General features: G+C 37.2%; 1 protein-coding gene across 2 annotated transcripts in view; it reads left to right on the top strand.

Moving 5' to 3' along the window:
- Nucleotides 1-25,474, top strand: part of LOC118264998 (epidermal growth factor receptor) — a 133,421-nt gene extending 107,947 nt beyond the window's left edge. Inside the window, exons 1-5 of one of the 2 annotated variants that reach the window (XM_035577683.2) lie at nt 7,851-8,416; nt 18,476-19,876; nt 20,189-20,321; nt 20,681-22,517; nt 22,901-25,474. In XM_035577683.2, coding sequence (XP_035433576.2) covers nt 8,284-8,416; nt 18,476-19,876; nt 20,189-20,321; nt 20,681-22,517; nt 22,901-23,743 — 4,347 coding nt within the window. In that variant the 5' untranslated portion in view covers nt 7,851-8,283 and the 3' untranslated portion in view covers nt 23,744-25,474. Of the gene's footprint in view, nt 1-7,850; nt 8,417-18,475; nt 19,877-20,188; nt 20,322-20,680; nt 22,518-22,900 lie in introns of those variants that run through there. The other variant, XM_035577691.2, reaches the window with a different exon arrangement.
- The last annotated feature ends 1,781 nt before the right edge of the window (nt 25,475-27,255 follow it).

Genomic DNA, 27,255 nt, shown 5'->3' with positions numbered 1-27,255 from the left:
GATGAATCGAGACTACAACTAGAAGATATTTGTAAGAGCATTCTAGACCGTGAAGGCTCCATAGTTCAGGAATGTGAGGTGAACCCGCTATGGCTTAACGACTGGCCAAACATTCATTCCGCGAATCCGTTATACACGACAACTTTCTAGAACCACATACATCGAACGCTAGGAAGCGGTGGCAGTTAGATACGTTCGTAGGTAACCGTCAATAGACGTGAGACGACGCGATGTGGTTGCGTCGTTCGCTGAGTAACACTACCGTGGTTACAGGCAGATCTCGACTCTAGTAAAGAGTTCAACGCGCGCCTGCTATCTATGTCCACATTATAATCTGAGTTTGTAAATAACATAATTGATAATTTACACTATAAATAGTGTATATTGATGTCCACTAGCCGTTTATGATGTTTGCCAAGGTATTAGCGACTTTAAGTTTGTTTTGATACGACATGTTTTGAGTTTTGTGCGGACCTTTTTACTATTTTGAAAGTAATAAGACTTATATTATTACGTTTTACTTATAATGCAAGGCCGTAAACAAATTACGGTTAGTTTTAAGTGGTTTTTCTTTTAAAAAATATCCTTTTATTTATTTAATCTTCTCCTATATATTATATTACTATGTCTAGATCTCTATATCTGTTAGCACAAAACATGCTCATAAATAACTGACGGTCTAGACTCTCGACTACTTGCGTTTACGTTCAGCCTTGATGTTTAATTACTAATACGATAATAAAATCTATTTTCAATAACAATAATTATGAGAAAATTAGTTTTGATTTTAATTTCAGATAGTAAATACATGAGAATATATTTACTGCACATGTTAAGTTCATGTTTAGTGGTTTATTAAAAACTATTCGTTGCCTAAGAAAAAATATTACAGCACAGTTCATTTGCAAATGAGAATGAACCAGGGAATTCTTAGTTCCACCCCTAATCAGGACAATTGGTATTTAACATAAGTAGGTAATAGGTATACATTACATTTTCAGAAATAAAATATGTGATACATATTAAGTTAGAAGACAAAACAATAAATAATAACTTTATGTACTCGTATTACTCATCGAGCTCTATTTTATAATCGCCATTACACATAATACGTTCGTAACATGTAAATAGAAAAAAAAACGAAACAAGATATAAAAGAAATATTGTATTACATAGAAACAAACTGGTTATTAAAATAAAACATACAATTATATCCAGACGATGTTTAAGAAATGCGTGTAGTCATTTTGTCTTAGGTCTTAGTACGAGTTTACATTTTACGTGTGCACGTTCGACACTCTGATTGGTCGATTCTTTGGAGCCGGCCAATCATAGCGTCGAACTCGTTAAACGTAAAGCAAACTCGTACTATGACCTCAGGTGTTCTCAACAGTTTCGTCTGGTATCGGACGATGGCTAACTAGTACTTTATACTATTTGCATTTTGTAGTACTAGTAATAAAAGTGGTGTCATGGTGTCCTAGAGGTTCAAAAACGCCCACTTCTCATGCATGACGATATGTATTCATAATCTACCATCGGCAAGTACCAATATTACGTATTCCGACTTATATTGTACTTTCCAAGATTATTTATACACCACTAACTTACGGTGAAGGAAAATATCGTGAGGAAATCTGGTCTTAATTATAAGTTTTAAATCGCATTGAGCAAGCGTGGTGATTAATGCTTAAACCTACTCCGAGCATGAAGAGGCCTTTGGTCAACAGTGGCCACTTATAGACTGTTGATATGTGATAAAGTTACCAAAGTTAAGATTAAGCATCTCTAGCATGACGTCAGAGCAAACTGAGAGGAATACATACGTAAAGGATGGAAGCGTTTAATCAATACATAACCTTTAAGTAGACTATATTTCTTAGATTGAAAACACTGATGACAGTGTAATTTATACCATATTTAGTTAAAGTCAGTTTTTATAATAGATCTGACTAGTTAAAAGATATAAATATTTATGTATTCTGACCTACATTTGTATGTATATGCGGCCTGAGGGTAAAAAGAACATGTAAGCGTATATCAATAGGTAAATTATTAATTATACTGTTACAGAACAATAGTCAAGACAAGACTCATTTAATGATTACTTAACCCAGTACGTAGCAATTGTTTTCAGAACAAAATCGGCATAGTAAAGTTTACGTTATCATTAAATGTCTCTGAGTACGGTAGTTAGTTTGTTGTAGTATAAAACTTTAAATATTTATTACTATTTAGGACCTAGACTAATAAACATGTACCTTATTTACATAATACAAGTAATTCATAATTTTTAACTATAATTAGCAATCAGACAACGAATCAACATGAAAATTGTAATCTGATGTGTATTTTACAACGGTAAAGTACCAATGTGACTTTTTTCAAGTTATATGCACTTTCTAAGATTATTTAGACATCACTGACAAATGGTGAAGGAAAACATCGCGAGGAAATCTGGGCTTATAATATCTGATTGTAAGTTTGAAATCGCCAACCCGCATCGAGCAAGCGTGGTGATTAAAGGTCAAACCTTCTTCGTTCGAGAAGACTTATAGGCTGATGTACGTGTGTGATGTGTGATGTGTGAGTATTTTTGGGAATTCCAACTGACCACTTGTAGGCTTTTGATGTGTGATGCGATGAGTATTTTTGTCAATTCTTGCACATTATACAGGAGCAATTTGAGGTGATATTGCCAAACAATTTGTTTATTCATCAAAATGCATTTTTTTTTATTCATTTTAATCATTTGCTTAGCTTGCAGTTACAGCCTATAAAGTGGATTATAAATAAGCATTCGATAGTAAACGTTGCCTAGTTACGTTCGTTGGGCAACTGTAACGATTATAGTGCCACAAGAACCTGTAAGATTAGTCACTGGCCGAGTTAAACTAACTTAAGGGGCGGCAGCAACTAAAACATGCCAATAATACTAAAATATAAACTTTAAAGTAGGTACATATTAACTGACAACCTTGGTTTTCAGCAAAGCGTTATTACAAAAAGAAGTACAAGTACAACTCGTAGAATAAAAAATGAATTATTGTTGAGATTATAAATGACATCACACGAAACCTTAGTCTATGGAAAGTAATGTTGTCTTTGATAATTTATTAACTATGACTACTTCCGGTTTCCGGCTTTGTACTTTTTCTATTCTGAAATATAGTTTGTTGTCAGCCATTAAACTGCGCGTTTTATTAGGTTATGGGCCCAGTCCCATATAGTTTAAAAGTTAGTTTTCTGTCTTAAAATCAGTGTATGTACAGTGGACACTGTTGTGCAATTACGGTTTTGCGAACTGTGAGACTTTTACATCCGTATTGCCTGAAAAACAAAGTGATCCCACAGAACGCCGGTGTGGTTGATCGAAATGGCGTCTAGTTCGAATTCGTTTTTAGCAAATGTGCCGAAGTTAAAAGGCAGAGAGAACTATAGTGAGTGGGCGTTTGCTGCCGAAAATTTACTCGTGCTTGAGGGCAAGAACAACTTCATCAAAAAGGAAGGTGAAGGAGATAATGCCGCGCAGGACGCCATCACGAAAGCCAAGTTGATCCTAACCATTGACCCGTCGCTATATGTACATATCAAGAGTGCTGCAACTACAAAAGAGTTATGGCAGAAGTTACAACAAATGTTTGATGACTCCGGTTTTTCGAGAAGAATCATGTTGTTGAGAAATTTAATATCGATACGACTAGAAACTTCAGATTCGATGACCAGTTACGTTACTCAAATAATTGAAACTGGACAGAAACTATCAGGAACTGGTTTCTTAGTGAACGATGAGTGGATCGGCTGTCTCATGTTGGCCGGATTGCCCGAAAAATACTTTCCAATGCTGATGGCCATTGAACATTCCGGAATCGCCATTACATCGGATGTTGTAAAATCGAAGCTATTAGATATGGCGGGAAACGATGAATCTCCGGAAGTTAGTGCGTTATACACTAGGGGGCAGCACAGCAGAGGCAAACCAAAAACATTCAAGAACTCATTCAAAGATGGCGAAACGTCAAATGTCAAAAACAATAACAACAAGAAGAAAGTTATAAAATGTTATCGTTGTAAGCAAGTTGGCCACTATAAGAATCAATGTACACAAGTTCAAGATACGAAAACGTCGAATGCATTTTCTGCAGTGTTTTTAAGCGGTAACTTCAGCAAGGACGACTGGTATTTGGATTCCGGCGCGAGTGTACACATAACCTCAGACGTAAACAATATTCGGAATACATCAGAGAATACGAGTATAAAGGAGATTACAGCGGCTAATAAAGGAGTGATGCCTGTGTTATGCTCGGGAGATGTTGATATTGTCACGATCACAGATAAATGCAACTATGCAATAACAGTGAAGGAAGTGTTATGTGTGCCGACAATAGCTACGAACTTGTTATCAGTTAGCAAATTGATTCAGAATGGAAATCGAGTGGATTTCAAGAAAGACTGTGCCTATATCTATAACAGTAGTAATCAATTGGTTGGAGAGGCCAGATTAATTGATGGTGTTTATAAATTGAATGTGAAACATAAACACGACTGTTTGTTTACAACAACATCTGATGATATGAAGAGTGAATTGTGGCATAGAAGGATGGGCCATTTAAATAGCAACGACCTGAATAAAATGAAAGAAGGTGCAGTGGAGGGTATAGACTTCAAGGATAAAGCTGTCATCGACAAGAGTTCATGTGTTGTGTGCTGTCAGGGGAAGCAATCACGATTGCCTTTCAACCATGTGGGCACGAGGAGCAGTGAGGTACTCAATATCATTCATGCAGATGTGTGCGGACCCATGGAGACGGCTTCAATTGGTGGTTGCAGGTATTTCCTTATTTTTGTTGATGATCACACACGCATGACATTTGTTTACTTTTTGAAGGCTAAGAATCAAGTGTTCAAATATTTTAAAGAGTTCAAAGCCTTAGTAGAAAACCAACAGAATAAGAAAATTAAGATATTTCGAACCGATAATGGCCTTGAGTTCTGTAACCATGAATTTGACAGTTATCTCACTGAAGCTGGTATAGTCCACCAAAAAACTAATACATATACCCCTGAACAAAATGCTATAAGTGAGCGTATGAACAGAACATTAGTAGAGAGAGCTCGTTGCATGCTGTTTGATGCAGGACTTGATAAAAAGTTCTGGGCTGAGGCTGTGAATACAGCGGTTTATCTCAGAAATAGGTCACCAGCATCAGGATTACAGGATAAAACTCCATTTGAGCTCTGGAGTAATAAGAAGCCTGATTTAAGTCACATTCGGATCTTTGGGAGCCAGGTCATGGTCCATATCCCAAAGGAAAAACGACTCAAGTGGGATACTAAGTCCAAACCCCACATTCTTGTTGGTTATGCTGAAAACATTAAAGGGTATAGGATATATGACCCAGAAAAGAGATGTGTCTCTGTTAGCAGGGATGTTATTATCCAAGAAAACTTGAAAAGTAACATTGTGACAGATGATAGGATATCAGTTCCAGTGGGGGAAATCTCTGAAACGCAACAGGTTGAGACTAAGGATGAGGAATCCGTCAATGTAGTTACTGGTACTGAACCTGAAAGTAACGTTGACGAGACTGATGTGAACTCTGTGTTGCAGAATGTAGAAGAGATTCCACCCACCGAAGCACCAAGGCAAAAGAGAGTAAGGAAGCCACCACAACGCTATGGTTTCTCAAACTTGTGCATTTCTTCAAATACTGAAAGTCTACATGATCCAGCGACAATCCAAGAAGCTCTTCAAGGTCCTGATAAAGACAATTGGATTGCGGCTATGAGAGAAGAACTTCAGGCATTTGAAGAAAATAGTGCGTGGGAAGTGGTCAGTGAAGTGCCTCCGGAAAAGACATTAGTACAGTGCAAGTGGGTTTATAAAAGAAAGTTTGATAGTGACAATAGTGTGCGGTATCGTGCTCGTCTGGTGGCGAAGGGCTTCACCCAAAAACCAGGTTTGGACTACGACGAGACATTTTCACCTGTAGTGCGTCATTCAACTTTAAGATTATTATTTGCTCTTTCTGTGCAACTAGATTTAAATGTCACACACTTAGATGTCAAAACAGCTTTTTTGAACGGTGATCTTAAAGAGGACATCTATATGGCTCATCCAAATGTTGATTTGAATGATAAAAATAATGGTAAAATTGTTAAACTTAACAAAGCTATTTACGGGTTAAAGCAGTCTTCAAGGTCATGGTATGAAAAAGTTGATCAATGCTTAACTGAATTAGGTTTTAACAAAAGCCAAATTGAACCATGTGTATTTACTAAATTCCATGATGATGTCAAGGTTATTATTGCTTTGTATGTGGACGATTTCTTTGTTTATAGCAATTGCAGGTCAGAGACTGACAAGTTGATTTCTGTACTGAATTCTAAATTTAACATAAAAGATCTTGGGCGGGTGAAACAGTGCTTAGGAATGAGAGTAAATATTGATAATGAGAATAACACTTGTACCTTAGATCAGGAGGAATACATTAATCAATTGTTGATTAAGTTCAATATGTTAGATTGCAAAGAGACAAATACACCTATGGAACTGAAACTAAATATAGATAAAAATGACAGTGTCTGTGATACTAAAGTACCCTACCAGCAGTTGATAGGTAGCCTCATGTATTTATCAGTGTTGACAAGGCCTGATATAGCTTTTAGCGTCAGTTTCTTGAGTCAATTCAATACTTGTCATACTAGCACTCATTGGCATTATGCTAAACGCATTCTCAGGTACTTGAAGAAAACTAAACATTATTGTATAAAATATGTAAAAGGTAATTCTGAGTTGTTAGGATTTGCTGATGCTGACTGGGCAAATGGTACTGATAGAAAATCATTTACAGGCTATTGTTTTGTGTTGTCGGGGGGTGTTGTATCTTGGGAAAGTAGAAAGCAGAGGACCGTGGCTCTTTCTAGCATGGAAGCCGAATATATGGCAATGGCAGAAGCATGCAAAGAATTGATGTATTTAAGAGTCTTACTGGCTGAAGTCACTAATCAAGATATGAAACTTGTTACCTTATACAATGATAGTCAGAGTGCACAGAAATTTGTTGTTAATCATGCTTTACATAGAAGAAGTAAACATATAGATATTCGCTATAATTTTTTGAGGGATGCTGTCAATAATAAAGTAATAGATATTAAATATATGTGCTCTGATAATATGCCAGCAGACATTTTAACTAAGGCACTTGGTGCATGTAAACATTATTTATGTGTTGAAGCTTTAGGACTTGTTAGTTTATAAAGTTTATAATTGCATTGTTTCATGTGATGTAGTGGGGGTGTTGAGATTATAAATGACATCACACGAAACCTTAGTCTATGGAAAGTAATGTTGTCTTTGATAATTTATTAACTATGACTACTTCCGGTTTCCGGCTTTGTACTTTTTCTTTTCTAAAATATAGTTTTGTCATCAGCCATCAAACTGCGCGTTTTATTAATTATGTAATAAAAAAATCTCCGATGTAATAGAGGATTAGGTAGTTCATTTCATAATACAGTAGATACAGTACCCTCGCAGCTACAAAAGATAAGCCGAACAAAGCTGCATTTATTTAAAACGGATAAAAAATCGAACACATCACAGACTTTAATTACCAAATCCAACTAAAAAAAGTGCATGATACGTATAAAAGTTACGTTTTCGGTCGTCCACTACTCGACTAGTACAATTTGTTCGTAGGTCCGTATCTCTGCTAGGTGAGCACAATGCGTTATTAAAAACTTTTGTTGCGTGGCTTTTTTCTACACCGTGTCGAGTGCGACGCATACCTGCGTCCTTCTCGACGTTTACCTGTGCTTGTGAGAGGGCAGAGGCAGACCGCCATAACTATTAGACACGGCAAACGAAACGCACAGGGCCCATCCTAACCCTAGTGACAACTGTAAACTTAGTGCAACAAAGTGATTAGTGCTACATACTTCATTAATTGAATTTATAAAAATTGATAGTTTAATATTTTATCGATTTCTAGTTTGGTAAAGAACTGACTTTTCGCAGTGCCGATTTGAAGGTTTAGTTTTGTTGTGGACTAAGTTTATGTTTATTTTGCGCACTTGAGACAGCCCGTGCTTCAATATTTTGAAGAAAGAATCGTTTACAATTTTTTCCCGCCCAAAGGCTTGCTAGTTGGCTGGTCTGTAGAGGTTTGGGTCTGTGGATGCGCCCGCGCAGCGCGAGGCTCCACAAACCGGGCGGGCCAGTACACGATGGAAGTTAGTGCCGGCCGGTCGTGTGCGTAGCTTCGCGAGTGATGTCGCAGCATGGTCGCTGCGCGTGCCTTGTTGTGGTGCCTGTGCCTCATCGCAGTCGGGACCCCGGCCGCCTCCCGCGGACACGGACGACAACACCACGCTCCCTCACGACACAAACATTCGGAATTCGTTAAAGGAAAAAGTAAGTGCTGTGCCGCCCACGGCGCTTTCAAAGTTTCAAACCATCACTTATGCCAATGTGTACTGTGATAAAGTTGAAAATGTGAAACAAACTTGTAACCTAGTTGTTAACCTGACGCAGTGACCGTAAAATAACTCCATAAAACTGTAGAAATAAAGACGCGGTACAAGCTAATCGCAGGAATAAAATAAACAAAGCTTATCTCGAACCAACAAACGTAGCCTTATATAGCGCGGAAAGCTGCTTGACGGTACACTGAACTGGCCTTAAGAGGCTGCGTGTACGAACAATTAAATTTCATTTTGTGTGACGAAGTTTTCCGAGAGTATGGGCAGGGACGCGAGACAATATCCCTCGGGATGAAAGGCAAGGTGCACGCATTGTGAAGCGCTTCAACTCGCGAGTCGGTGGCTGCATTTATGTGACAGTCCCAGACAGACGGATGGAATGACAAAATTGTTGCTTTTTTGCCGTGACATGGACAACCAATGGGACCGTTTTGTTTATTCTAAGTTATGAAATGCCAAAGTTATGATTATCTATACTAGAATTGTAAACATAGGTAAATAATCAATATAGTTCAAGTAAAACTTTAATCGACAAATTAATCAAGATCCTTTAATAAGCGTAACAAAACCGTACAATAAACAACATACATACATACATACATAACTTCACGCCTGTCTCTCATGGGGGTAGGCAGAGACAATGGACCGCCAATTGCTACGACTCATTCGCTTCATCAACAGTCATCAGACTTTTCCTGCATGCTCGTCGGCTAAAGATACACATAGAGTCTATGACATGACATGTCTATGACATAGACAATAAACAAATGCCCAGAAAATATCAAACCTAGAACTTCTGCTTAAACGTACCAATTTTTTTTCATAATATTATTAAAAGTACAGTCATATACTACGTTTTGTAGCTCTTTTAATGGTTGGTAACTTGAAACTTGTTTTGATCAATTGTTTTAGAAATCCATTGGTTTACGGCGGAGGCATTCAAAGCTCCATTGTTTTGTATTATTATTATTGTGTACTTAAACTGTATAAAAAAGCCTTGGGTTGAGCACTCAAATGCCCACTTCAGATTTTGACGACAATTGAAAGATCGGACAAAGGATTAAGCTACTTAAAGACTTTTGGGTACACTCGAACTAAATACCACCATTTCATTTACATCGAGTAATAAATTCCTATGAAATCATATTTATGAAATACAACATTAAATTTAAAAAGTACCTAGTGCAAAACACAATATTAAAATTGTATCGAATTCCTACTCATAAACGAAGAACATTAAAATACTAAGATAACGAATAATATTCAAACATCTATTAAAAACTTGTTCATAATAGGTTATATGTGTAGTTTTAGTGATACGTTCCGTTCTAATTAATATTACCATTAATGTGCGGTGTACCGTTATGAATGGCCATGTCAAACGTCCATCGACATTAGCACTCTATAAAAATGTTACTCTCTGATTTAAAAACTTTTCAAACGTATTCTATTCTGTTTCCCTCCAAAAATTAAATTAACGCTCACCGACGGTGTCGACCTTGCTACACTGGCCATAAAACGTGTAAATTCGATTTTCAAATAATTTCTGTTGTAACAGCAATTCAATTCGCTGACAAAACACGCAGTCACAATTAATAAGAATTGGTTAATAAACCCACGGAATAAACCATATACAAACATACTTTCATTTTGACATGTTGAAATTCTCGATATTACAAGAAACGACGAATTTTGTCGTATGTATGTGAACAGTACTCATTTGTTCTACTAGTCAAATACGACACCAAACAAGCACGTTCTGTTTTGTTAGCAAAAAAAAGATCATGTATGCTTCGTCTATTTGTTTGTATTATATTGAAAATGAAGTGGAAAATGCGAGGCTAAAGCAGAACGCGGATACTCAACTAATACCGATCTCCGTTGACATTGATGACTTGGCATGTTTGTACTAATATTTATTCATTTAACAAACAATTAGTGACAAATTGTGGTGTTTTGTTGGTCACTTATTGTAATATATTGACAATTATGTCGTCTAATGAATATTTTATCTTAATCGAGAGGTATATTAAAGTGATATGATTGACAATTAGTTCTAAATGACTTCTGTCCTTAAGAGTAATACAAGTACTTGTTACTCATGAAAATGACAGGGTGGTCCTTTCTGTGGCCTCCGCTTTTGAATTACAAATCTGTAGCTAATCTACATATGAAAGAAATCAACGTTTGAGCGCTGACTCGCCTTTGTCATATCGTGCAGCGAAAATAATGTACCGACTTGAAAGATCTGTATGATCTGTGTTGCATTTCATATACGTAAGTGAAATATATGAAAAGATTCCTATATCTCCCGATGCAGACGTCTCAGTAATTTTACAAATCACACAAAGCTTACAGTACTAAATTATAAATACGAATTTTTAATATCTTCTCATCCCCGAAACCCGTACCAAAACTACTCAAAACAACTAGTCCTAATCAAACGATATTTTCAATTTTCGCGGCAACCGAATTAAACTTATCATCACATACACACTATAAAATAAGGTATCCAATATCGCTGTTCCAAATAGTAACTCATCTCCGTCTCTATCTAGTGTTTGAATTTAGAGTAGGACAACAAATATAATATGTAATAGGTACTAAACATTAAAATGCGTCACATCCTCTATCCGTGTTCTCTATCTAACAAAATTGCTAATGTTTTTATAATCAATGTCAATTAGTTACATTAGATACTCTATATTGGCCTCCGCCATAACGTCTATGATCTTTGAGGTTTATTATGTCTAGTTTATGGTTTTCCTCCCTGGTTTATGGTACAAAGAGAGCAGTAATGCGATTGAAAATGGAATCGATACGCTTAAATCCTTATTTTATAAGTTATTATTGTGAAATTGGACGTAAACTTAACAATTTATATTGCAATATTATTGAAAAGCGTAGCTTAGCCTGGGTTATCCTTACGTATTTCTTTTTAACAACTAACATACGCCATGTTAGTTTGACAATTCAGTAGTATTATGTTAGGGTTTGCTGAGTGGACACTCAGTCATTAGGTACCGCCCTATTATTAAGACCACGTGCCAAAATTGTTCCACTTTCTCAACATAGTGGTAAAAATGAGAAGATTTGAATTTTACTTATTCACATATTACACTTATATCAGTTTAGAAAGAGGGAATCCATTTAGGAAAATGATATTGAAACCTATTATAACTTAAGAAAATCGTAATTTGCAGTTCGGCATTGTTTGTTAAAATTCCAGAACCGAAAGCCGAAATCGAAACATTGAAAATGTCTTGAAAACCTTCAATATCTTCACACACACCAATCAATAAATACTAAGTATTAACGTGTGTATAAAATAAAAGAAACAAGAATGAATCGATGAACGATTAAATATCACCAACAAGGAAATTCCAGTATTGTGTCGATCCGTTGATCGTTTTATAGAGACCTTACAGAAGGAAATAAATTGCGCCTACGCTCTTCCATAGAATTATGCACGTGTCATTAAGTATCATAAATCCGTACGCATATAATAATACATTATCATATACGAACATTAAGGAATGAGAATGTCATATGAACATCAGTGATTTTTTTGGGCTAGAAAGATACCCAAAAAAAAATTACTCGATTCGATTTGATTTACTTATTGAAATGTTTAAAAGGAATCTCGAACCCTGTCCAAGCACAACTTAATTAGCGCTAGGAATTAATATACGATTTGATATTTCAACTTGACTTGATTTAATCGAGTTATAAATTATGCAAGACGAGTTTCTTGACCCATCGAGGTATCAAATATCAGTAGGTATGGCTTAGAAACTAAAAAACCGGAATCAATGAGTCAGGCTCATTCCTACAGGTGGAAATCTATTTAATTAGATTCACAGCGAGTGTGTTGGTTTCATAGTGATAATTATACATGTTTGTTAAATTAATAACATGTAGTTTTGTACATATTCTTACTTTCTTCCATTAATAATTATGTTTCCTTAAGCAGGATTTGAAAATTTTAAAAATGGAACCCATGAAAAATAAATAAAGGATGTTTCAATATCTTTGCAAACATGACATCTTCTGGGCAAAGCTCATTTAAAACCTCTTATGAACGAAAAGCAACTGAAGTAATAGCTCCAAATCTTTGATACGATGGAATTTACCTTACTTTATTATTTAATTTAACAATATTGAAACAACGAAGACTTGTAAATTTACTTTATTTAGGTGCTGATTCTTATTATTATTCACAAAAGGGTCAAGGATATCCACATATTGTAGTTTGTCTCTGTCTTCATCGCAACACATGATTATTGACTTGATACTCGGTAATAATTAATCATTATAAAGGATTTCATTCGATGCCGGGATCTTGGGTATATAATAATATTACCAGTGGACCTCTTAAACCTACCTTCTGTGTACCTAGTACTTGTTGCTGAATAATACACTTCAGTGTAGCATTTCTAAAAGATCCCTCTTGTCCAAAGACATTTAAAAACGTCGTCGTCAAATAAACCCTTATTCATAAAAACTTGTCTTCAATAAACTCTCGACAAGTCTTTAGAGGCTTACCTGTCATTACCATTTTCTCATCATCAGAGCGAGATAGCAATAGTGCATTAGTTGTGTAACGCACAATAAGGCTGACTGAAACTAGTAACTAGACAGGCGCATACAAAGTATTATTTGATTAGTCGCAACTACATAATTTAAGGGACATTGTGTAAAACTTATTTCACTTTCGTGGAAATTCAGGTTCGGATTTCGAACACCATCCTCAGGCGTCAAACATAATATCGAGACGCGCGACATCCAATGCCTCATTGCTTCATAAACATAAAAGGAAACTGCACTCAGGCGCGGCATGGTACAGCGTACAATAATGGATTGTAGTGAAAGGTCGTGATACAAGAACGAGATGGTGGCGGGACAAAACTGGTTCCATGCTTCAGAATGCAAGTAACTGGATAAAAACATTGCTTTAAGACAAACCAGTCGAGTCGAACATTGCGTTCCTCTTCAACTTGGTCGGATAGTGCATCGCAAGTATCCCTCCACAACCCAACCGTTTCTATATGCTGTAGCTTCTATGCAAGGGACTGTAGATATCATTAGTTACAGTTATAACATCGACCAACATATTTAGTATTTGTTTTCGTAAACTTTTCATTCCAAAAATACATTGATAACGTAAACTGAGCAATTGATCCTTTAAGAAATATTCTCATGCAATGCAATACATAATCAATGATTGCCTTTGACTTCATTTAAATCTATAATAGTTTAGATACTCTAGCTTTATTTACGGGCAATAATCAACATTTGCATACCTTCATAGTTAAATTTAACTCAATAGATCACTATCAGTGATTACTATGATAATGTGCTTCTGTTGTCATCATTAACATCAATAAGATTAAAATAAATTGTTTTTTAACCTTGTTGCATAGCTCTTGTTGAGAATTCATCAAAGTCAGGTAACAGAAGAGCAGTACAAAGCAACGATACATCAATTGATTTTATCATCAATTAGTGAAAATATATCACTAAATCGCGAATTGGGCAACCTATTAAAGCATTACATAGGTACATCTTACTACTATTGGACCTCAAGAAAATTGAATTATTAACTTTATATCTAATCAAAATAGAAATATTCGTGTTATGTCCCTAATCACAATCATAACACAACTGTAGGAGTGTCGGTCAGTGGCTGGCGAACACTGACTTTCATGGAACTCATTTTGAACAGTCCACCTCTACCCACGCGTTATTGTTTGCTCCCAACATGAAATAATGACATTTTTATATCTCTGCATCTATGAACACATTTCTATACTATCGTGTATGCCATCAACACGTTGAACTAGGTCGACCGGACATTACAACGCTCACATTAAAAATCCAAAATGCTCATGTTTAAAAACAATATTTAGCACTCCATCACATTTTTCGAATTAAAAAACTCTTAATGATGCTGCACACATAACGCAATTAACAGCGAAGTACAGTTTGCTGTTTTGTAATCTCTGTTGAATGCAAGTTTAAACTACCAAATATGAAATTCATAAATCTTGTACACTCGTCGAACAGTTGGCTACATCTCAAATCAGACACAAACGTGGGTGGCAACCCATCCGAATTCTATAGGTGTGCAACAGCGAGCAACTCTACTATATGTAGCTATTCATAATTTTGTCGTGTAAACGGATGGCATTTTAGAAAGTATGAATTAAATGTTTGACTAAGTTTAGTTTGAACGCTTAAATTGATTCCAGGTATTTCTATAATAAATTAACCGGTCTGAAAACAGGACAGGCTAGTTCTGTACATTTAGGTAGGAGAGTAATATAAACACATTTGGATTTAATGATTGTTCTATTTGAGTTGTTAGTGGACTACCTTTTATCGTCTACTTGTAATTGAAACTATGGAGAAAGTTATTGTCGAGCTTGCTTCTTTAGAACAAGTAGAGAATACGTTTACCTTGAGCATGTATGTAGGTAACTTGTATTAGCACTCAATCTTCGAACTGCACTCACTTCGCTAGCACTTGATAAATAAGTTGACAGAGTCCGGTTAAAATAAACACATTGATTTCAAACGGAATTATATGAAGGAGTACCGTGCTTTGTGCTTATGAGCCCTGATTTGATTTTAGTGGCATACTGTACATTAGTTCTATAAACACATCTGACGTCATCGTATTCGCGATCGGTCATCAAGTTTGAATAATTTCATCCCGTGATATGGTATATACGATGTTTCCAAACTCTTTTATTTTATACAGGGTGTCCCTGAAGTCGACGTCCAACAGGCACCAGATGATCGGCAAAGTTCCAAACGTTATGAGAATAATATAAAAAAAATTCTAAGTCCTACAGTTCTTAAATTACAGGAACTTATGCGTTATCCACGAAAAAGTAAGTTCTTTTGACTCTTGTTGCTACAAATCTTTATTTTTTCGTCTGCAGTCTTCCTTACATTATCCTGAATAGTGCTCCAGTAGTATGGAATCATAAATTCTTAGCCAACTGCTTTAGATTGGAAAACATTGTTAGTTTTAGAGGAACCAAATACTCTGAATAAAATTTTCACCTTACTTTAAGTGACTGTACTGAATAAATTATGTATGGCACTAGTAGTGGCAAATTTCACCAAAGTTGGCCCATTTAATAAGGATTACACTTTGCAAATTATTTCTTAAATTCGACACAAAAAAAGATTTTTCAACGAAACTCCGTTTCGATGAATTTATTTGAACTTACTAAAAATTCTTCTAGTGTACTCAAATCATACGTTACAACTTCGTATGCACTAGACAACACTTTGCACGCGATTTGTTATCATCATGTTGAAAATCAGCGAGGATCTCTTGTCAAACAACATTGTCTGTTTACACGTGATTTCGCTTGCAGCATTCGTCGGCAATATTATCGCTAGACGAACTGGTGTTGTGCATCTCGAGCCATCGTACCCGGGCTTCGGCATTTTAGCTGAGCACTGGCTTTTTTGCGCCGTGTTGATTATTTATTTTTTAAATTATTTTTTGTTTACCTGCAATTCCTTGTAACGGTGCAAATAACTCTTTCTCGACAAACTAAAGAATATTTGATGCTTCATCCCGCATTTGATCACAAGGTATGAACACGTAACTTAATCGGAGGATTCACCCATTTCTTTTTTTTTTTTTTGATTGGGATATGACGAGTAATTGTGCGTAAGGGCTCACGTACACCATACCACTACCGCATCGATATGCTGTGTACATGAATCTGCCGCGTCCGTGCCTTTCGATTTTACTACACATTTGATAATGTGTTTGGTGCACTATGAACATCATATTGCAATCATTCAATATTATTTAGTGAAACATGATACACAACATCAGTTCCTCTAGTAAGTCTAGTAATATTGCCGACGAAAGCTGCAAGCGAAATCATGAGTAGACAGACAATGTTGTTTGACAAGAGATCCTCGCTGATTTTTAACATGATGATAACAAATCGCGTGCAAAGTGTTGTCTAGTGCATACGAAGTTGTAACGTATGATTTGAGTACACTAGAAGAATTTTTAGTAAGTTCAAATAAATTCATCGAAACGGAGTTTCGTTGAAAAATCTTTTTTTGTGTCAAATTTAAGAAATAATTTGCAAAGTGCTATACCATTTTATAATCCTTATTAAATGCGCCAACTTTGGTGAAATTTGCCACTACTAGTGCCATACATAATTTATTCAGTACAGTCACTTAAAGTAAGGTGAAAATTTTATTCAGAGTATTTGGTTCCTCTAAAACTAACAATGTTTTCCAATCTAAAGCAGTTGGCTAAGAATTTATGATTCCATATTACTGGAGCACTATTCAGGATAATGTAAGGAAGACTGCAGACGAAAAAATAAAGATTTGTAGCAACAAGAGTCAAAAGACTGGCACAGGGTGTACTTTTTCGTGGATAACACATAAGTCACTGTAATTTAAAAACTGTAGGACTTAGAATTTTTTTTATATTTTTCTGATAACAGTTAGAACCTTGCTGATCATCTAGTGCCCGTTGGACGTCGATTTCAGGGACACCCTGTATGTAAGAGACATAACGCTGTTCGCACCCAACATCGAACCTCAAGTTTCTAACTAAATTCATATTGACTTTGTAAACGACGACGTACTTAGATAATTGGTTACCAATATGTACTTACATCGTGTGTATAGTTATGTAAGTACGTGGCTTGTAGCTGTACAGACTGCCGACCAAGTACGTGTTCTTATGTCATACAATTCATAACACCTACTCAAATATCTATCAACGATTTCCAAGAAAAATATCTTTAAAATATTCCTTTAAATACTTTCTGACACTGTAACTACTTCGTAATCTATAGGAAATTAAAAGAAAGATCCTATTCTTATAGATATTATTCTCAATTCTGATGAACAAAACAATAATTTCGGCAAAGGCTGCATGTGGGCGCCGTCATTTATAATACTCGTAAATCAAAGTCTCCGCTCTATCTCTCTCAACCAATCAAATGTATTTAAACTGAACATCATGACGCGGAAACTAATCCTAAAGTTTTAAAACTTCTAACATAATGGGATAAGAGCAGGTAATATTATAGAGCCCAGTTTATTGTTTAGAGAGTCGCTGGCAACGTGTACGGCAGCCCATTCCGAAACGTCGAAATGCTAAAAATATATCGTATGACAGTAACATTATACTCTTGTATACACGACTGATAAAAAAACTGTCTATTATACAGACGAGCAGGTAAAATTTACCTTGCCTCTTGAATACCTTCATATTTCTATACGGTTCTACGACAATAACTATTCTTTGTTGACAACAGCCTCCAGAGAACTTGCAAGCTATTTTGAACTTAAGTAACAAGGAGAGAGGTTTAAAGCTAAACAATTATGATACCAGTTTCACAAGTTTTGTGGTTTCAGGTAAAGTTATGCAAGCGGTACGTGGACATTGGATCCCTAGAAATCGAACGATATAGGTACCCTGTCGATGTCGATACGGCTATGTTGTATGAATGTATGTTTGTAAATGCACCCATAGAACGTAAGAAAATCTTAGTACGACACATGTTATTTTCATAAAATTACTTTATATTGATACGGTACATAGGTACATAACAAACCAACCAGTATAATTTTTAAATGTGGCTAACGACGGCAATTTTACATTAACGCATTGTTTGCTTTACACGCGTGGTTAGGTTCGTATCATGAGGTTCGTCTACTGAGACAAAACAGCATTGTAGACTATATTCATCGATTAATCACAAATAGCGGTTTAACTTGTAACGTAGTTGAAGAAACTTGTCTTAGAGTCCGCCCACGCGGCAACGCCTCTTCGTTAGACGAGCTCAGTTCCTAACTTGTCGAACGTCGACCCAATACAAATACATTGTTTTTGTCAATATTACAAGACGAATACACAAACGCCCTATTAAGTAACACTTGTGCCCTTATGGTTCGTATGTTTAATAGATTCATTTTCTCTTTTCAGTATGCATCGGGACAAATGGTCGGATGTCGGTGCCGTCGAACCGCGACACCCATTACAGGAACCTTCGCGACCGATTTACCAACTGCACATATGTCGACGGAAACCTCGAGTTGACATGGCTGCAAAACGAAACAATGGATTTATCATTCCTGAAATACATAAGAGAAGTGACCGGCTACGTGCTGATATCGCACGTGAACGTTCGACACATTGTACTGCCGCAACTTCAAATCATCCGAGGACGGACGCTGTTCAAACTGAATGTGAGAGAGGAAGAATTCGCTCTTATGGTCACTATGTCTTCCGCATTTACTCTTGAGTTGCCTGCTCTCCGCGATGTGCTGCGAGGAAGTGTTGGAATCTACAACAATTACAACTTGTGTCACGTTAAAACTATAAATTGGGACGAAATTATCACGGGCGCCAATGCTACTTACGTGTATGTGTATGATTTTGCTGCAGCAGAAAGAGACTGTCCGCGTTGCGATAGCAGCTGCGAGGCTGGTTGTTGGGGAGAAGGACCCGAGAACTGCCAAAAATTTTCTAAAACTATATGTAGTCCTCAATGTGCCCAAGGGCGATGCTTCGGACGAAACCCTCGTGACTGCTGCAATGCATTTTGTGCAGGCGGCTGCACGGGACCTTTACCTAGCCAATGTCTTGCCTGCAGAAATTTTTATGACGAAGGTACATGTTCTCAAGAATGCCCGCCGATGCAAATCTACAATCCTACCACTTATTCTTGGGAGCCAAATCCAAATGGAAAATACGCGTACGGTGCCACATGTGTTCGCAACTGTCCAGAGCACCTGCTGAAGGATAACGGAGCGTGCGTGAGAAGCTGTCCCCCGAATAAAACTGCAGTCAACGGAGAATGTATTCCGTGCAACGTGACTTGCCCGAAGACGTGTCATGCAGAGAAGCCTATACATTCGGGCAATATTGACAGTTTTAAAGACTGCACTATTATTGATGGATCGATTGAGATTTTGGAAATGACATTTACGGGATTTCAGCATATAAACCCAGATTATTCGTTTGGCGAGCATTATGCGAAGATGGAACCTCATAAGTTAGAGGTGTTCAGCACAGTGCGCGAAGTGACCGGTTACCTGAACGTTCAAGCTCACCATCCTAATTTCACCAGTCTCTCTTACTTCCGCAATTTGGAAGTGATAGGAGGACGTCAAGTAGTTGAAAACCTCTTCGCTTCTCTCTACATAGTAAAAACTTCACTGAAGTCTCTTGGATTGAAATCCCTAAAACGAGTGAATTCTGGTGCTATAGCCATCATGGAAAATAAGTACTTATGTTTTGCGGAAAAAATTGCTTGGAACAAGCTCGTGAAGTCGAAAGATCACAAGCAAATAATACAAAACAATAGCGACCCGGACACTTGTGGTGAGTTAGCTTTGCGTCTTAGTTTTTGTTTTGAGGATCCTCTTTTAAAGTTAGGTTTATTTATTTAAGTTTTATTATATTTTCTGCCTAAGCGATTCAAATTTTATACTGATGACTCCTATCAACAAGCGATTTCTTAAATTGTCCCCATTTTTACACAACAGACTAACCCATTAACTGCAACTGCCTCAGACAGCTCCGCGATGATCTTCATCCCTTGATGCCACTGAGATGAGCCTCATCACAGTCTGGTCATCAATTCTTGTTTATTTGTGTATTTTGCTTTGTTCCTAACAAAAACATTTCCAACAGAAAGTGCAAATTTGGTGTGCGATCCGCAATGTTCTGCGGACGGCTGCTGGGGCCCTGGACCGGATCAATGTCTCTCCTGTAAAAACTACCAGTATGATGAAATGTGCCTTCAAAATTGCAGTGTTGTGCCTGGGTAGGTATTTTCATAGTAAAAACGTAATTTTGCAAAAAAAAATGACTGCACAGCGAATTTTGTTTTTTGAGAGTGCTCTAATTCCTTTTAGATCCTTATCGCTTTAATGTAATATTCATTATATTTGTTAAACTGTGACAAATTAAAAATACATGGTGTTCGCAAAATTTATATTGATCCCATGAAAGTAAGGTATTCAATACATTTCCCAACTGCCATTGTCAATTTCTGCAGCCTCATTAACATAATATAGGCAATGTTAACTTCCAAGCAATAGCCTCAGAGGTTGTAAGAGTTGCCAGCACTTGTAATTATTATTTCCAAAAAATTTACTCAATCAAATTGTATATTCATTACAGGTTATACAATGATGGTCCCAAGAGCTGCAAAGAGTGTCACCCGGAATGTAAAGATGGTTGTAATGGACCTACACGAGCTAATTGTACTAATTGCCGACATGTACGTGACGGCCCTTACTGCGTTAGCGAGTGTCCGGACTCAAGATATACCTCTGATAATGCTACCTGCCAACCATGCCATAGGAACTGCTTTAACGGATGCACAGGACCAAATAATACCGTTGGTGACGGTGCATGCAACTCCTGTAAGAAAGCTATTATCAGCATCGAAGCTACAGTTGAAAGTTGCCTAAGCGAAAACGAACCATGCCCTGATGGATATTATAACGAATGGGTTGGTAATGTAAAGCCTCTCGAAGGAAAGGTAAAAGTTGTTTGCCGCAAATGCCATCCTAGATGCAAAAAGTGTTCCGGTTTTGGAATACACACCCAAGTATGCTCCCTGTGTAATGGCTATAAACGAGGAGACCAATGTGAAGACGAATGTCCGACGGATCACTTTACTGACGAAGAGACCATGTCATGCATACCTTGTCATCCAGAGTGCAAAGGTTGTAAGGGAACATCTTCAACAGACTGCATAAAATGCAAAAATCTTAAAGTATTTTTGTCGCCGGATGAGCCTGAAAATCAACACCTTTTCAATTGCAGTGACACTTGCCCTGCTCATGTCCCGCATAAAATTTATTTCGACGCTTCATTAAATCGACTAGACGATGCTTATTGCTCCACACATACTCATGGCACTCCAAATGGTATGGTATCTGCCAAAATTCCTACAGTACTGGTAATAATTCTGGTTCTTGCTTGTATATTGTTAGTGATTCTCGGAATAATAGGATATACATGTAGACAAAAAGCCAAAGCAAATAAAGAAGCAGTTAAGATGACAATGGTTTTGACTGGCTGTGAAGACAATGAGCCTCTGCGTCCAACTAATGTTAAACCCAACTTAGCCAAATTGAGAATTGTAAAAGAAGTTGAATTAAGGAGAGGGGGTATGCTCGGTTTTGGAGCTTTTGGAAAAGTATACAAGGGCGTCTGGGTACCAGAAGGTGAAAATGTAAAGATCCCGGTAGCCATCAAAGTTTTGAAGGATGGAACAGGCGCTAACACTAGCAAGGAGTTTTTAGAAGAAGCTTACATAATGGCAAGTGTGGAACATCCCAACTTACTTCAATTACTAGCCGTGTGTATGACTAACCAGATGATGCTTATTACCCAATTGATGCCTCTTGGATGTCTACTCGATTATGTAAGAACTCATAAGGAAAAGATTGGATCCAAGGCATTTTTGAATTGGTGCACACAAATAGCTCGTGGTATGTCCTATCTTGAAGAAAAACGATTAGTCCACAGAGACTTGGCTGCCCGTAATGTACTTGTACAAACACCTAATTGTGTCAAAATAACAGACTTTGGATTAGCTAAGTTACTGGAAGTGAACACAGACGAATATAAGGCAGCTGGTGGTAAGATGCCAATCAAATGGCTCGCTCTAGAGTGCATTCAGCACAGAATTTTCACACACAAGAGTGATGTCTGGGCTTTCGGTGTGACAATCTGGGAAATTCTAAGCTATGGAGCGCGTCCCTATGAGTCCATATCAGCACGAAATGTTCCTGAACTGATCGAAAATGGTCTGAAACTGCCACAGCCCAGCATTTGTACACTGGATATATACTGCATAATGGTATCCTGTTGGATGCTCGATGCCGACAGTCGACCCACGTTCAAACAACTAGCCGATACATTCGCAGAAATGGCAAGAGACCCGGGCAGATACTTGGTCATACCGGGAGACAAGTTCATGCGACTGCCATCCTACTCCACCCAGGTAATAAAACCTTACATTTACCGAAATATTTATTAAAACTTTTATATTAATATCAATGACTTAATATGCCTTTTTGTCAACCTGCTAGTAGATCAAATAATAAATATTATGTTCGACAAACATTCCAAAATAAAATGTTTTTTGGTAAAAATTCATTCATTTCGTTTTGATAATATCTAGTTTGAAGAAATGATCTGTAAACATGTTTCCAAACCCAAATTCCAAAACTAGTTTTTATTCACAAACCTTTAGTAAGTACATCATAGTATATCAAGAGGTTAATTTGTCAAAACAAATGGAACAATATCAAAGTACTCAAATAAAGATAAAAAATAAGTTATAGGTAAATCAATTACTAACGCACTCATTATTTCACATTCCAGGATGAAAAAGAGTTGATTAGAAATCTGTCGTCAGCAATGGAAGGTCCTGAGTCTTTAGTCGAAGCAGATGAATATTTGCAGCCCAAATTCAAATCTGGTCCAAGCAACAACACTACAATATCTGTCATAGAGGTCCACCAGAACTCTATGAAACCTTCGGCTACTTGGCCCACCGGTGGTCCATCCACCGACTGCGGAACTGCTGATGGGGCTAGCAAACCAGGGACGTGGGACCACGAGCTCCTGCGATACAACCAAGCAAACCCTTGCGGCGAGGCCACTGAGCTTCGACACTACTACAACAACGGCGTCTGCGCGTCCGATAGCTCGAGCTCAAGATACTGCAGTGATCCTATGAAAGGAAGGCCAGAAATCTGTGAAACTAATTTCGACAACATGTCGAAAATCAAGGAAGCACAAGTTGGAAACTTAAAGTTGAACCTGCCGTTGGATGAGGACGACTACTTGATGCCCTCACCACAGCACACGCAGAACGCTTCCACATACATGGACTTGATAGGCGAAGGTGGTGAGACTCAGGAGGGGATTAAGGGGGACTTGCGATTCAATGGTTTTGTGGGAAAACGATGCGTGGACAACCCTGAGTATTTAATGTCAGAGGAAAACGTCTTACCCCAAACTTTGGGAATTCCGACGGAGCCAGTGCCGATGGAATCACTGTGTATGAGTGAGGGCAGCGGCAGCGAGTCGACGCCGCGGCCGAGCACCAGCAAGTACCTGCCGCAGCGCTCGGTGGAGGAGGAGTCCATGTCGGACCACGAGTACTACAACGACCTCCAGCGCGAGCTGCAGCCGCTCCGCCGGAACGAGACCACTGTGTGAACTGTGACACAGAATCATCCCACTGATCTCTGAGTTGTTTAGTGACTTTATTTACTTAATAGTGCCGCGTGCACGACCTGTGCCATTGATTCGATGGCTAGTGTTAGATCGTTGAAACAATTTCTGATATGAATTTTATTGTAGTTATAAAAATACAGTTTGTTAATTTTTTACGTAAAATGTAAAGGTACTGTTATTTTTAAAGTGTATATTATTATAATTTCTATGAGGTGCACATCTGATGCACTTAACAAAAATATAAGTTATTTATTAATTTAGTTTAAGGACGGCTATGTTTTAGGTTTTTAGCGCTATCTTTAATTTTAGCGCATTTATTTTAAAGTTTAAACTGTGATAATTAGTTTAATTTCAATTTACAACCAGTGAACGGTGGGTGTAGAGTTAGATTCGTATGCATTGAGCACACAGCGAGTTAATATATAATTTGCCATTGATTTGTACGTAGGTACTGCCGCTATACACTCATTTATTGTAGTGTTTTTTTGTTACATTACAGCATTTATTTCCGATACATTCCTTATCCATATAAATGATAAGCAGCAAATACTTAAAGACATTTTAACATTATATGTGTTTACATAGTTGTTATATTCCACATTTTAATTAGAGGATAATCAGTAGTAATCATACTTATACAAAAAGACATGTTAAAGTAGTTGTTTTCTGAATATTAACTTAGCAATTGAATTCCATGTATGTTGTGTGGTACATAGCTCATATAGTGTAGATTATTTCATGTGATCTTGCCATTGTAATAACAGAAGCTGGAGATGTGAAGCAACTCTTCTAGAACACTTAGATAGTGTTTTCTTAGCTCTAGCCCCAATATGGCCGCGTCTTGCATCGTTTACCTCCCACTCTATACCTGCAGCTGTTTATAATAATGTACATACTAAATGTTCATACTATTCATATTATGTATAGCAAAGCTTAAAAAGACATGAATTTAGAGGGGCGAGACCCCATACCACAAAATAAGCTCAAATTTATAACTAAAATGCAAATTCTTATTACTTTAGATTATTGTTTGTTTATGACCAAACTCCTTCGTTTGCCATGTAACATGTAAATAATACGCTATTGTATATAATATATTATTTTACGTAATGATTTCCAATTTACGTTTGTATGAAGTAGTAACTACTCATATGAAATACCATGTAATTTTATATTGTTTTTATCTTGTATCAAAAATGTTCTAAATTATTTTGTGCCATTAAAATGAAATAGGTGCTGCATAAAACAGGGTGGATAGAACAAAAGATGGATCGAGAGGCAACTAGAAAGGAGTTACTAATTATAAACGAGTCGTGAAACAATTTGACTTAAGTTTTAACTAAGTACGTATTTGGCAGCATGTTTTACAGAAACTACGCTTAAACTTCTTTCAAACTAATCAATTCTGCATACATTTTATCCGCCACGTTTTACAGTACAATTCATGACTATAGAATGTGTTATTTTAATGTTTATTGATTATGAATCGTTATTAATATACGTATATGACTTAATTACTGAGCATTACATGTGGGCGTAATCAATAGATGTTTTATTAGATGATCAAATGCATTTTATCGTAGAAAAACATACATTTTAATCTTTACATGGCTAACAATATGTTCAAGTTCAATGTAGATATTAGTGTCGTAGATTGTCGATGTTGCGATCCTATTGTAGGTACATCTACCTTCATAAATGGAATAAAATAAAGTGGTTGTTTGATTTCTAGAATAAGATTACCGTATAACATAACATAAATTACCGTGGCATGATTTTATGCTATGTTATATCTTACACCTCGATATAGCCTGATTTACAAATAGTGACTGCACGGTTGGTGCAGTGGTTGGGCTACTGGCTGCCGTGGATCGTGTAGCGGGTTCGATTCCCGTACGGAGAAACTCTTTGTGTGACCCACAAATTGTTGTTTCGGGTCTGGGTGTCATGTGCATGTGAACTTGTATGTTTGTAAAAGCACCCACGACACAGGAGAAAATCCTAGTGTAGGGCAATGTTTAAAAAAAAACAAAACAAAAATAGGTCTCCTGTCTATAGTGTAGTATTTTTAACCTGGCGTAACCCACTCCACCTAGGTTGGCCCAGGCCTAACGTAACCTAGCCTTTTTTAAGGAGGATAAATCATCCAATGGCTTCTCCCGCTATGGGTGAAGCGAGAGAATTTCGTACTCTTACTTACTAAAAATCACTCCCTTCCTATTACTGCTCTACGAGCAGAAGCGCTAGCAACCCGTTAAGTCTTCCACAGCTTCGTATTGGTTATCGGCCCATCTTTGGTAGTCTGATAGCTCATTGAGACGAGCACGAAACGCGACATCGTGGGCAAACTTAACCTAGCCACATTATTTCGTTGCGGCATCCAAGACAGTTTTTTTTTTAAATAAATGAATGTTTAGGGAACGGCGAGTAAAGTTCCCTAAGAAAAGGAGGATCCTCCGACCAGGCGAGGTGATCGTGCCTGGCGGGCTTTCTGCCCAACTGTTGTTCATTGGGATTTTCTATCCGTGTTATTTCGCATGTAAACTTCATATGTGCGATGCAGGATATTTGTGACGTCATCCGTTGATTTGCTCGTCGATAGTCTATGTGCGACTTCTGTCATCTGTCACTTGTCAATGTGTCGCCACAAATGTATCTACTGTAGATCCTGGCTTACAGGAGTTGCAACAGTGTAGTGGTGGTGGGAGCTTGTGGCGGGCTTGTCCCTTTAGCCTACATTATATGTATAGGTTCGTTTTTGGTTCCATCATAAGAAATAGTGAACCTATTGTCACGCTACAGTTACTTATTTATTTCGAAAATCGAAAAACCTAGTCCCTTCACTAAGGTCGAACTCGAGACCTCATTTTCAACAGTTGGATGGATTTGTGACTTCTATTTCTCTACCTGAGAGTGTAGAACGTTATTATAAAGTCCATTCTACTTTTCCATGATTAGGCTGACGTAGGTACTAACTATAATTTTGTAATAACATATCTACGTATGTTTAGTCGTTAATATCCTGAAAAAGAAATTAATTTCACAAAGAGATAATTACTGAGAGTCGTACGCTTTAATTGTACCACCCACGGATGCCAATTATGTTATTTATACCATGACTTTAATAATTAATATTTTTATTCCATTTTTTGTATTTTTTAAATATTTTTTTAATATGAGGGACGGACGGAGATAATGAGTATAATGAAATAGAAAAAATGTCGTGGTGGGTCGAAGGGTTTGTGATACCCATTTCTCATGCATGAAGGTGCGGGTTCGAAACCTCACAAGTACCGATGTGATTATTTCTAAGTTATATGTACTTTCTAAGATTATTTAGACACTAGCGACAAACGGCAAAAGAAAATATAGTAATAAAAATAAAGTATTCTATATTTACTTAACCATTTGTCGTTGGTCGAGTGGTCGCAATTACGACTGCCGGGCAAAGGGTCTCGGGTTCGATTCCTGGGTCGGGCAAAGTACTACTGGGT

Source organism: Spodoptera frugiperda, chromosome 25 (assembly GCF_023101765.2).
Source record: "Spodoptera frugiperda isolate SF20-4 chromosome 25, AGI-APGP_CSIRO_Sfru_2.0, whole genome shotgun sequence".
NCBI lineage: Eukaryota > Metazoa > Arthropoda > Insecta > Lepidoptera > Noctuidae > Spodoptera > Spodoptera frugiperda.
This window is presented reverse-complemented; position numbering and strand designations above follow the sequence as displayed.